The 13,550-nt window shown below is 38.0% G+C and overlaps 1 protein-coding gene across 3 annotated transcripts in view; it reads left to right on the top strand.

Annotated features, from left to right (window-relative positions):
• The window catches only part of tfc (Brevican core protein triforce), a 166,591-nt gene that overhangs the window by 123,265 nt on the left and 29,776 nt on the right, over positions 1–13,550 (top strand). For all 3 annotated transcript variants that reach the window (XM_083144065.1, XM_083144063.1, XM_083144064.1), the window contains one exon: positions 9,387–9,496. In XM_083144065.1, the coding sequence (XP_083000191.1) occupies positions 9,387–9,496 (110 nt within the window). The remainder of the gene's footprint in view (positions 1–9,386; positions 9,497–13,550) is intronic.

Genomic DNA, 13,550 nt, shown 5'->3' with positions numbered 1-13,550 from the left:
AATGATTTTCCGCCACCTGTTGACCTCCAACAACCATGTCTTGATTGTAAATTTTCTTCTGTAGTTCCTTTCTCTGACACAGCCTTGACCCCAGACGCATGTTTGCATGTGGTGTGCTCCTACATATAATGTGTATCGTGTTATCTCTTGCTGTACCCGAGAGGATAAACGCGTACGTGTTCCTGCGACCGCACGCAATGCGACCTAGATAAGCCTACGCATAAATTAACCGATCGAGCGAAAAATAAATGTCCGAGACGTTGGGACGAATTCGCTCAAATAGCAGTCTTGTTCGGTCGTTGCATGTGTTGACACCTGGCGGGAGAAAGTAAAACTAGTGCTCTGTCTGGGGGTAAAAAGACGAGTTATGGGCAAATGTCTATTATATCGGAGACACATTTCTATCGGATATTTTCAGTTTTAAATGGTTCGTACTTACCAATTGTGTATTGCGGAACATAGTTGAAGGTGCCATTATGCTTTTTATACGAAAATAACTTCGATTTTTCACATTACGAGTAATTCTTCTGGGTCCTTTCTTCCGTTGCGGAACATACAATATGGCGCGCACAGTTGTGGATCATTGCGCGTCGTGCTTGTGTTTTGTCGATTTGGAGTGGGGTATGAAGTGTTTCAACCTTCTTAACCGAAAAATACCTACTTTCGTGTTAATTATGTCATCACAAACCATTGACGGATAGCCCCAAAAACCATTCACGATAGCCCCACGAACCATTTCCGGAAAGGTTAGGTTAGGTAAGCATAGTTAAGAAAATAAAAATAATAAAATTCTGGTAAAAAAAAAAGGACGTTTGGAAACACTGGCGAGACCGCATGACTTTCGACGCTCGCGCCATCTGCAGGTACATAATTGAAACAACGGCATAATGTTGTCGCTTTGCACAAAATGCAAGTTTATTATATCAAAATAGCTTATTTCTTGTTGTGCAGCATTCTACGGTGAGAAAATACCTCCACGAACTTTCAAAATACTACAGAAACTCATTTCCATAAGTAGTGTCTTCTGTAAAAATGAAGAAATGTGCCTCCGATGTAACAGACATTTACCGAGTTATGATTAAAATCCACTTTATGCAACATGCAGTCACAAGAGAAGTGTTAACACTTGTGGTGGTTTGTTATTGTGTTGTATATTTAACGTCGCTTTTGTTCGTATTTTAGGTTAATTGTGACGATAAGTGATAATAATGATGATGTATAGTCAGTGGGGATAAAAGTGGGACACCTAGATTCTGAAATCCTGGCTTCTCTGCAATGCGCTATGTGTGTGTTACCTAATTCTCCGGTGATAGCATAGCTTCATATTGAAAAGTTGCTATTGAAGTTGTCTCATAGACCTAGAGTTAAGCCCGCTTTAGACGAAAGCATTTCCTTTAACATTTTTGCTAGCATAAATACTATGTAAATGCTTCCAAAACCCTTATAGCAAATGGTACTTTACACGAAAGCATTTCATGTAACATTTCGGTAAGCTTTTGCGATTACAATGTATAATATATACAGCACGAAAGACACGTCGAGTTACACCATCTATGCTCGATGCAGGGTGTTTACCATTGAAACAACTAAAATTTTCTTAAATATGTGCACAGTGAATATTGTAAAGTATATATTTATGGAACGCCATTGCTTTGTACCTAATATTCTTTTATATGAAACGTTATTCCTCTCGGTTGAATAGTTATCGGCTTTTAAAATTGTGAAGTGATACATTGTTTACATCTCACGCGGCCGCCATTACAACTGCGCTCGTGACCTAGAGCTCGCTTCTGATTGGTTACGCTACGAAAAATGATACGGACCGAGCCTATCCTTGAGAAATGCCATGACATCTGAAATACCATCACTTTAGACCGTAGCTTTTTGGTCAAGGCGTTAATTGCAGGAAAGTCAGCATTTCAGGATATAGGTAGGTATCCCATTGTAATTGCTGGTGACTGTACACTCAACATGTGCATTGATTCATCGAGGCCGCAGCAATTTTACTGGGAGGAGGAAATATTTATGGTTTTTGATTCACACACAAAACGTATCGAATATTCTACTTTATACTGTGGGTCCACTTCTGATTAGCCTATCTGAGCATAATATGTAAGCAAATTTTGACATTTTGCAAAATTTAATAACAATTCATGAACAAAAATAAAGAGTCAGTCATCAGAGATCAACAATGATTGATTGAGTTTGATTTTAAATCCACTCTATTCACAGAAAGGCTAATCGGGACTGGATTAAAGTACGATCCGAACCACCATGTTCCACCACCGGGTATCGAACCCGGGACCCCTAGACCAACATTGCAACAATGGACGCTTGTGTGAGGAATCAATGATTATTATGTAGCATTTATTGCTTTAATATTATGTTATTGTAAATAATAATGTGCACTTTACTCCTCTCGAAAGCTGAATGCATTTCGTAGTAAATATATGCATTTCTTATTCACCCTGGGCTAAATTTACCAAGGGATGGCAACCTGTAAAGCAAAACGTTTTATCCTACACTGTTTATTAATTGATTGATTTATTTTACTTCGCTTTTTGTGCCACTGTTGGCTAATTTGCGAAGATGACATGATGAAATTGATAAATGGACACCCAAACACCCATGCCCAGGCAGGGATTCGAACCAGGGACCCCTGCACTGGTTAGAACAAACATGAGCTACTCGAGTGCACTTGTGAAGCCAGCTAGTGTTCATACTATGTGAGCGTTGGTTTACATAAGATTTTTGAAAGTCAACATATTTTTGTTTTCTTTTTTGTTCGAAGTAGTTTCAGAAGAGGCTACAGCTCTTAATACGCCACTGGTCTCGGGAAGATGAAATTTCCTTCTGGCAAAATCATTCATGAGTGTGTCGGCGATTATGCCCCCGCACTATGTTAAACCTTATCTATAAATGAAAATAAACTGTCCTCGCCCCCCCCCCTGGTTTTGGAACCCAATCACCGCCACTGGTTCATGAGTATCCTAAAGTGACCTTATATTAGTGTATCATGCTTTATACAACAGACAAAGAGTATTTCATAGTTCTTTTCAAGTACCGGATGACCTTCGATATAATAACTGTGTTTAAAACAATAAATATTAAACGATAAAAAAATACGTGACTGAACGCTTGATTCAAATAAGACCAAGTGGCCTTCTAATTTAGCCTTCTGAATTCCCTTGTAGCTTGTAATGCGGGTGTGTTGCCAATTGGTTCAAGCCTCTCCTCCCTCCATTCCAAACAGTGATGACGTACTGTACTGTACGATGAACATTATCTGTTTGTACGAGTTCACTCATAAATATGTATAGCTGCAACAAAATGTTTGCAATACGAAATGTTCCATGAGCATGTATCAAGAGTGCTACTTTTAGAACTGAAAAACAGATGGCACTGTGTGCAAGTTGTAGGAAATGTTTGCACTTTCAGACACATCATTAAAAGAACAACAGCTTACTTTAATGTATTAAATATGATATCCTGAGTTGAATTTAAACGATGCAAATTAGGGACTACAAAATATTGTTCTGCGTAAGAATATGATAATTAGTAATTCTTGCCGAAAATAACTTTATATTATGCAATAAGTTAAATGTTCCAACAGATCCTTTAATACTAGGATGAATTGATGACTTTGGCACTGTAAGTATGTTATAATGTGCACTTTTGGATATTGTGGATATATATATGTTATGTATTACTTCTAGGAGTGTTGTAAGAGGTGAATATTTCCGAAGATAGACAAATGTCAACCTCCCTTCCATGTAGTACATCCTGAACTGTATTTCGCAGAATAGTGAGTCTCTGGCGTCTCGAATTTTCCGTGGGGCTCTTGTCTGTTTGTGATTGTTCTTCATCCTTTTCATCATATCGTCACTCATCTTCATCTTCACGTTTAGTCAAAAGTGGTACAAAAGCGAAGTAAAATAAACCAAATCAATCACACCTTTATTGGTATGGCATTGCTAATAAATAAATTGAACGTAAACTGTTAGTTCTTGAACAATAAAAAATTGCACGGATATTTTCCAGTACGTAAAAGTTCTTAATGAACGGATTTTCATGTTAGCTTTGAAAATCTAAGGTTGAATTCTGTGCTGGAAATGTCTGTCTTGGGAAATTTTGGTAGTCCCCAGGAATATCGAAAGTGGAGGATTTTGTGGTTCTTTCTTAGTAGGCAGCTTCATATTTCTCCTATCCTTTCTTTTATCCGAAGTTTCTTCTTTCGTGGGGGGTTCCGGCCCAAGGAGAGGCTAACCCCCATCTGGGTGCGCTTCTGTCCGGTATCCTCGTATGCTACTGTGGAGTATTTCCACAGCAAAAATTGCACGCAAGTTCGTATCACAAACGTACACACACACACAGCTTTGTGGTATGTATATTACTAGGGAACGTATTATAAGGTGCAGCACCATTCCAAAAATATAGCAGTTTTCATACCGACCGTTTGAGATATGTATTTTAGGACATGAAATCAAGGAAAATGAACACAGTTTGTTGCACCTTTTTGAAAACATTTTCAAACCCTTTTTTTCTCTTTCCCGACCATAATTTCGCCCATAATAATCCGTTCCCTAATTATTACATTATTGCGTTCAAATTCTCCACAGTAGTGTGCAGTAACGGTAATTGGGTCCCAAAACTGAGGGGGGGGGGGGGCAAAATCGCCGCCACTAAGTTTTAGATATAATCTAGAGCTTGAGCCCCATGAAAATGTATGCACGATTTCATAAATGTGATCGATTGATATGTGCTAAAATGGCAAAAAGATTATTTTGTTTTTCCTGAGTGTCTTACTGTGTATATTTTAAAGAAATGACAGAAGGTAACAAATACTGTGAAATATCAGAGTGTGGAGATAATAATTAAATATGAAAGCAAACTGTTACATATTATTGCATAACATCTAACCGATAGTTCAATACAGTGACGTATACTTCATACAACTAGGGGTAGCGCACGCTACCCCCATCTATAGAGTGGTTGATTAACCCGTCTCAAACACCCTGTTGCCATCGTTTGAAGATTAGAATAGAGTCTGACAGAACGAGTTTTTATTTAAGCAGGCGCATTTCGGCCTCATGGTCTGTTCTTACAACCAACCTTGTCACAGACACAATGCATTAATAAAAACGAAGAAAGAGAAAAAGAACATAATGACGATGACAATACAATAACGATAATACAAAAATTGTTCAATAAATAGAATAATACATTGAATTGATTAATATGTATACTGTTAAGTAAAGATATACAGCATAATAAGCCATTAGTAGTGTATTTGGAGGGGTGACAGTAGTACGCCACTTATATAATGTGGAAGTGCAGGTGCAAATATTGCAAGGGTTGAAGTAGGCTACCACATTAAGATTGATTTACAAGTTAGAAGTATAATAGCTTCCATGTAGCTCCAAAACTTAGCCCCCCCACCTGGAAACGAGATTGTAGCTAAGCGAAAATAAATTAGATATTCAGCACACGTCATTTATATTTATATAACATGAGTATAATATTGTTGATGTTTTGTCGACCTAATGTATGGGTAAGCACCAGAAAAAACTCAAGGTTTTAATTCAATATGGTAATAATTATTGTAACAGGAACGCAGACAACATGGACGTGACCCAATATCATATTCCTGCAGATTAATTTTTAGTCATTGTATGTGCGAAAGTGGCCACCATGAATATTGCCTTTGATCGGAACGCAATTTATTAATTTCTGCGTTGATTATAATTACTAGTTTAGCACTTTGTAACCCGCTTGATAAAGTCTTATCTAAGATTGATATTTTGTCTCAAGATTGAGAGGTACAGGAAAGTCGATAAACGTGTAATTACTGTCAGAGGACAAGCCACAAGAACTGATGCCAGAGGGCGTTTCGATCAAGCTGTCCTTGCTATTTGACTACAGAGACCTCTGGTTGTTGGACTCATCTGTTCCACATTTGCTTATCTCTACATCTAATGCATGGTTATGGTAGAACTGATACAAGTTTTTGTTTGTATGCTCTGGGATATATGAATATAGTAGGTAGCAATTTTCAAGTTGGGTAAACTTCAAGTGATTTATCGAATCGATCTAAGTGAGTTTCGAGTCGACTTCCGTTTGATTACTCGCCGTTTCTTTTCTTCACTTGTACGCTGCTGTTCAAAACTATTTCCTTCTTGAACTAGGTCATGCAACGAGATTTCTTTTATTTTTCTTATCAAAATGTTATTCCTGCCACAAGAAATTGCAATTTCATATCCAGAAGAATCGTAAGAAAATTATTACTGAACCACAGAGAAGTATGACAGAATCTTTTAAAGGAAATGTTTGAATTGGTATTCAAAGTCCCCTATCATCTTGTGTTATTTTATTATATACAAGTGCTGACTTCCGTGGTGGAGTGGTAAACACAGCGCGCTGTGACGCCAAAGGTTCCGGGTTCGAATCTAGGCCGAATTTCGAATTTCGTCTAATCATCATGTTTCCGGACTGTAAGGCGTGCCCTTACCAGAAGGAACTAAAATGTCAACCTCTTCCACGTAGTACACCTTGTACTGCATTCATGTAAGCTAACGAGGCACTGGCACCTGGACCCAGCATAATTTACTGTGTGGCACGTGTTTGTTATGTCCATATCATATTTGCGACTGTCCATGAATTTCATCCTATCATCATTCATCCTCATAGCCGCGAATAGGCAAAGGTGAGAGAGAAGCGACGTTGAAGAACAAAATCAGCACTCATCCTCATCGGCGCGATTAGTCAGAATTGGAAGATAAGCGACGCTAATTAACAGATATACAGACTGACTTGTTAAGGGGTAAAGTCAATCCTGGAGCTCTGTTGTTGCAATGGGGTGAATGTATCCCCCGATAATTTGCACCCTGGGATCGGGAAAGGTTTTGTAACATCCCCAGGAAGCCCATTGGGCAATGATCTTGATATAATGAAAGAGAAATCTACAGGATTGACCAATGGCTGCTAGAGGAGTAAAACGTCTCAAGAGTACTGCCAACCAGACGCCCTGCAACATTTCACCAGAAATCCAGTTCAAGTCCATGAAGAAACGATCGGTTCGCATTTCATCTCAAAGGTACGCCAAGGTCAAAATCGAGCTGGATTGTTGTTCTGCAAACATCTTGTGGATGCCAGTGGGTCAGACTGATGGAAGAAATTATATATTACTGTTCGTGACTGAGTCTCCCACTCCAACAATCTCCCACCACCGACTCGGTTTGAGAACTTTCTCTTGCACCGGGCCAAGGTGTCGGATGCCAGGCAAGTCACCGCACAACAATTCAGTTGTTGCTTGTGTCAATAGGAGGTGGTAGTGCTGTGGGTGTCGCTGGTCTTTTCGGCTCCTGAAGGGACCTGTTGATGTTGATGCAAGAGTTGATCCACAATGAGGCCAAGTATCGCTTGCACTCTCCTTGTTCTGTGCTTCAAGTTCGAGGAATTTCAACTCTCGGAGGGGTACCTCTTCCCCGCAATCGACAGGAAAGGTAATTGAGAGTTTGCGTGTGATTTAGTTTTGTACATCCGTTGCTTAGTGAGTATCTTCAGTTTCTCCCTCATCAGCTGGTTGAATACTCGGTGATAACTCCACATAAAGGATATTGAGATGTATTTGAGCTGAATGTAGCTTATTCCTGATAAACTTGGTTAATGTATGCAACTTCAGTGCTTTTTCTCACACATTCACCCTCTCTGCTTGTGACTCTTATTCTCTCTCTCATCTATTTCCTCTTTATTTTTCTATTGTCGCTCTTCCTCTGTATTCTCTCTGATCTACGCTCTTTTGTGCGTCTTATCTTCTCTGTATGCTGTGCCACATCCTCTCTCTCTCTCTCTCTCACTTCTTTCTCTCTCTTTCTGTAAGTGAAATCCTTTCTCTCTCTTCATCCCCCCTCTCTCTGTGTGTAACTTAAACCCTCTCTTTCTATCCCCCTCTGTATGTGTGTGGGGGTGGGGTGATCCCTCCTCTCTCTCTCTCTCTCCTTGCGTTATTCTCATTCTCTGTGTTATCCTATCTCCCTCTCTTTCTGTTATCGTATCTCCCTCTCTTTCTGTTATCCTATCTCCCTCTTTTTCTGTTATCCTATCTCTCTCTCTTTCTCTGTTATCATATCTCCCTCTCTTTCTGTTATCCTATATTTCTCTCTCTGTTATCCTACCTCTCTCTCTTTCTCTCTGTTATCATATCTCCCTCTCTTTCTGTTATCCTATATTTCTCTCTGTTATCCTATATTTCTCTCTGTTATCCTCTCTCTCTCTCTCTCTCTCTCTCTCTCTGTTATCCTACCTCTCTCTCTCTCTGTTATCCTACCTCTTTCTCTGTTATTCTATCTCCATCTCTTTCTGTTATTCTATCTCTCTCTCTTTCTGTTATTCTATCTCTCTCTCTCTATCCTACCTCTCTCTCTTTCTCTGTTATCCTATCTCCCTCTCTTTCTGTTATCCTATCTCCCTCTCTTTCTGTTATCCTCTCTCTCTCTCTCTCTCTCTCTCTCTCTCTCTCTCTCTGTTATCCTACTCTCTCTCTCTCTGTTATCCTACTCTGTCTCTCTCTGTTATCCTACTCTCTCTCTCTCTCTCTCTGTTATCCTATCTCCCTCTCTTTCTGTTATCCTATCTCTCTCTTTCTCTCTGTTATCCTACCTCTCTCTCTTTCTCTGTTATCATATCTCCCTCTCTTTGTATGTGCCTTTCTCATCTCTCTTTCTCTCTCTCTCTCTGCTATCCTCTATATCTCTCTCGATGTTATTGTCCAGGTACAGTCACGGACATTCCTGGGTTGTAACGAAATAGGCTGTCACTTACATTGGGTTCCCTTCATACAACCCAAAAGTAACCGTGACTGTACATAGAAACTTAATTTTCCCGCAAATTATATGGGATATGTGTCTTCACGCCTTTTCATACACTCAACGTGGCCACCTCCAGGGTGACACGCAGTGCCCAAACGGTATTTCATCTCACGTTGTTAAGCTTTACAGTGTGTCTAGCCGTCCTAGTGCTACATGCAACTGTTAATCACTAGCCACCAACTTCCACTTGCAACAAGCGACCAGAAATCGGATATAACATTGGAAAAATTATAAATAACTGTAATGAGGTAATTATTTTTGTAAACCCTATATTAGGGAAATAAATGCAACGGTTTATATTGTACGCAGGAGCCTAAGAACCTAATATCTGTATACATCCAGAAATCAATGACTTCCACAGAAATTGTTTATAGGAGCATATGTGACCGTTAAGAGTCAACATGTTAGCTTAACGAAATGAGGCAATTGTGCACAAGTTCCTAACTAAAATAAGTTTTCACCTGCTTAATAGAGATGTTTGTGTAAACATATTAATTCAATGTTTTTTTTCTTTTCCAGGAGACTGTGCCAACTGCTTAGATGACACGTTCTCTTCAGCCAATAACAGATGGACGATGCCATTGTTAAAATTGGGGGAGAAGCGGTACTACTTAGGAATATTTTTTAAGGTGAGTAAATTTGAATCTTAATGGAATCTTGAATTCCTTAAGTTATTTTAATGAGGTGTTCAAATGGATATATATATTATATTTAGAATCATGCCTATTTGAAGGCATATGCATATTCTCATACCTGCATATTCTCATACCTGCATATTCTCATACCTACAGATGTATTCACAAAATTCGATGATTGTGAAGTTTTAATGCCATTTTAATCCTTTGGTCTCTTAATCTTTCCCAGCGTCTTAGTAATATGATCTCCCTTTGGGATATTTTTCATTGTTTACAAGAATAGAACCACATGAATCCAAGATAAGTTTTTCGTTACACCTGATATTGTAATATCATGCTTTTTATTCAGTGTGCTACTTATAGACATTTTAAAAAAATACAGTTAATCATTTTGAAACTAATTTAATTTCTTGACAGCTATGGATGGTTTTATGAAGAGTTAACGTGGACATTCTTCACAAAGTAGTAACAAAAAGTTTTAACTAGTGCAGTCGCGCAGACTTGTCAAAATAATTTGGGGGGCTCTGATCACTGAAATAAATTAATGAATGACCCACCACTCTCTCCCTTTTAAAAGTTTTGGCCTCAGTGTTCGGGATCTCATAAAAGCCCATGAATTCCTCAAAAATATCAATTGTTTTTATTCACAGTTCGAATGAAGAATATTAATTGTCCACGGATGGATATGTCACAAGTTTCGTTAACCATAATAGCAAAATATTCCCGCCCTTTAATATCTGCTACCACGTAGCGCAAAACAGATTTCCGTAACATATCAATGATGTCGTTCTGAATGTCATGTGAGAGCCATTTGTAGCCCGAACGTCCCATCCACTACCCTAGTTCATGCACATCGTCTTTTGAAACTCTTTTTAGTAAAAATTTTAACAATATTCATAATTACATACTTAGTATATGGTAATAAGTCATGTGTTTGCTGTCTCTGGTCATAGCCCCCCCCCTCCCCCAAATTGATGTTTTAGCGGTCTCAGCCCCCAAAAGTTGATGGTCTAGAACATTTCAAATGTGTATTTAAAGTTAAGTTCATGTGGCACAATTCAGAGTAAACTTTACAAGAGAAGCAAAATAATACATTAGATCCTCTTAAGCCAAATTATTTGGGGGACTCTGACCCCACACCGTTAACATTGGGGGGGCTCAACCCCCCCCCCCATGCCCCTAGGAGTCGGCGCCTATGAACTAGTGTAATATTTGTTATGGAACGTGAAAGAGATAGAGGTAATTTGATTTACTAACGACAGATGGCAGCATTGAACCCATGGATATAATTAAACAGTAAAATAATTTCCTCTTTGGTTCTCTTTCCGATCAAAAAACTAAACTTAAAACCTTTTGAAATCAAAATACATACAATTTTCCAGTTATTCTGCTTCCGATCTTCTGTGATATGTCATCTTGTATGCCAAAGACTTGTCAATGAGAATAATAATTCAGTAGTATATTTGACCTAATATAATTTACTACTAGTTACATATTGCTCTCTGCATCTTAATTTTTTGCAAGGAGTATACCATATATAAAGGATGTTCCAAGACAGTGGATTGGAGATTAAATCTCTTAAAAAATCTTCGAAAAAGTTGTACCAAAAATAAAGCTTTGTCTATTCTTTATATTGCAATTTTTAAATCGCAAAGCTTTTAAGATTTGTGTTGCTTATTGTATTGTTAAAAATGTCTTGAACTTTAAACCTGCATAAGTGTGAGGAATATATTTCGACAAATCAACCAGTTATCATACAAAAGTGAAAACGTGTGTGATTTTGCCATACAAATAATGGACATTGATTTGGGAAACCTAAGGTCTAAATCACCATCCCTGAGACCTTCTGTAAACAAACGGTCTCACCGATTCGATATATCACTCCGCGTCAGCTGATCCATGACCGCAATCATCTGCTGTTACACTCATAGTTCGCCGCACCTATTCATTTTATATAAGAGCCTCTGAATGTGAGAACCCGTTCTCAAAACATCAGACGAATATGAAGCCGCATACATTGTTACTCTCCCGGTCATTCTCTCTTTCATAACCCTTAAAACTGCAGACACTGACACACCACTGCACTGGGATACCAACTTAACCACTTCATTTCCTGGTTTCTCAGGATACTACTGACAGAACGTTACATAAATATTGAGTAGAATCTGTTTCTCACCCCTTTTCAAAGGCTGTCCTTGCTGGTGTTTTGAAAACAAGCTCGGAGTAAACGGAGACTTTCCATCACGCATAGAACTCGGCATGTTATTTTTCTAAGGCTAAGTCAGGCAATATTACTAAGTTGCACTACTTCCTTGCTGTTCACAGGATTATTTTTAGAAAATAACCAATGTTATAAAATATCATTATGTACACAAATCTATAAGCTCATTGAAAGTTATATTACTACAAAATGTTCACACTTATCTTGCCTTTCCATGTCACCAAGTTATTTTACGAAGTGCACTATATTTGGCGGAACAAAAATCGTGGTAACACTTTACTATACCTGAGACAGATTTCTTCAAATTTACAGCAGAAAGTACTTACGCAAATCATTTTCTGTAGCGTTGTTGATGTTCGGGAATGTAATTTTGATTCATTTTAATGCGAATGCATGTGGTTTTATATGAAAATCTATTTCCGACGCGCTATTGCTGCTGCCGCCATTTGCTTCCTGCATGAGAGCACAATACGCTCTCGTATTGTCCGTATATGCTAAATTGAACGAAAGGAGTGCTAATGGAACCCAACCTAACAGGCCTAACCTAACCTAGTAGGCATACCTCGTCCCCATGATGGTTTGTGGGGCTATCGTGAATTTTTGGGCTAACGTCAGTGGTTTTTCTGGCTCAAGAAACGATCAACGGTAAGCTATCGCCATGTTGTGTGTGGAAATAAACAAGAACAGTAAGTACTCGTAAATGTAAGAAATATACATTACTTTCCTAACAAATTCAATTATTTCACCTAAATAAGTGTTCCGGAATGCAGAATAGTACGTTAGCAATGTAAAAAAGTGTGAAAGAAATGATTCCCAGGTGTCTCAGGTATAGTAAAGTAGTACCAAAATCGTTATTAGGATGCTTGTCAAAGTTTCCAACCGCAATAAATTTACGAACTTTTTGTCTTGTTTTGATCATCATCAATATATTTATTGGACTTACAGCAATGCATATGGCTGTTTATGCCCATTATATATTTTATTTACATAACATACAACTTACATAAAATGTACAAACAAATTTCAAATACACTCCTATCTATATCAAACCTTAGAAATATACATTACCATGTTATATCATTTTGTCAAAAAAATGCAAGTAAAATATATTCAAAGAAAGAAGCCAAATTTATGGGAAATGATTACTGGTGCAAAGAGTTAACCATAAAGGTGAAGCAATAAGTAAAAAAAGAAAGAGCATTGGGTTTAAAGTGAGACGTCATTTGCGGCAGCATATCCCATACTACAAATTTGCCATTGTTTTACCTTACGTAATGAATCCTGTAACAACGCTGTATTTTCGTGTGGATTATTTTACTTCTATGAGTTTGCAATGCTTTCTGCATGCAGGTGGTTTTGTTTACAGAAGGTGTCAGGGTTTGTGATTTGAACTATAGGTATTTTTTTTTAGAATCTTCTTTCATTTGTTGAGAAATGGGGTCATGATCAAGTCAGGAACTTAAAACAAACTAAAGATATGAAAATTATTCCGTCAACCTCCTTTTCATTGACGTATTTAAAGGGAACTACAGGGCTTGACCTTTTCTTAAAAATATGCTTATTATCAAAGATTGGTTTTAAATAATTCTTCCAGAAAAGAAGGCGTGAATATGTTAGTTACTGTTTCCTTTCATAGCTCTTACCACAATTTGATTTGAACACATCTCCAACACATGCAATTCGCATGCAAGAAAGAAGCCAAATTTATGGGAAATGATTAGTGGTGCAAAGAGTTAACCATAAAGGTGAAGCAATAAGTACAAAAGAAAGAGCATTGGGTTCAAAGTGAGACGTCATTTGCGGTAACGTATCCCATACTACAAATTG

Source organism: Lepisma saccharinum, chromosome 22 (genome assembly GCF_977018435.1).
Source record: "Lepisma saccharinum chromosome 22, izLepSacc3.1, whole genome shotgun sequence".
Lineage (NCBI taxonomy): Eukaryota > Metazoa > Arthropoda > Insecta > Zygentoma > Lepismatidae > Lepisma > Lepisma saccharinum.
The sequence above is the reverse complement of the archived record's forward strand: the minus strand, read 5'-3'. Positions and strand labels throughout refer to the sequence as shown.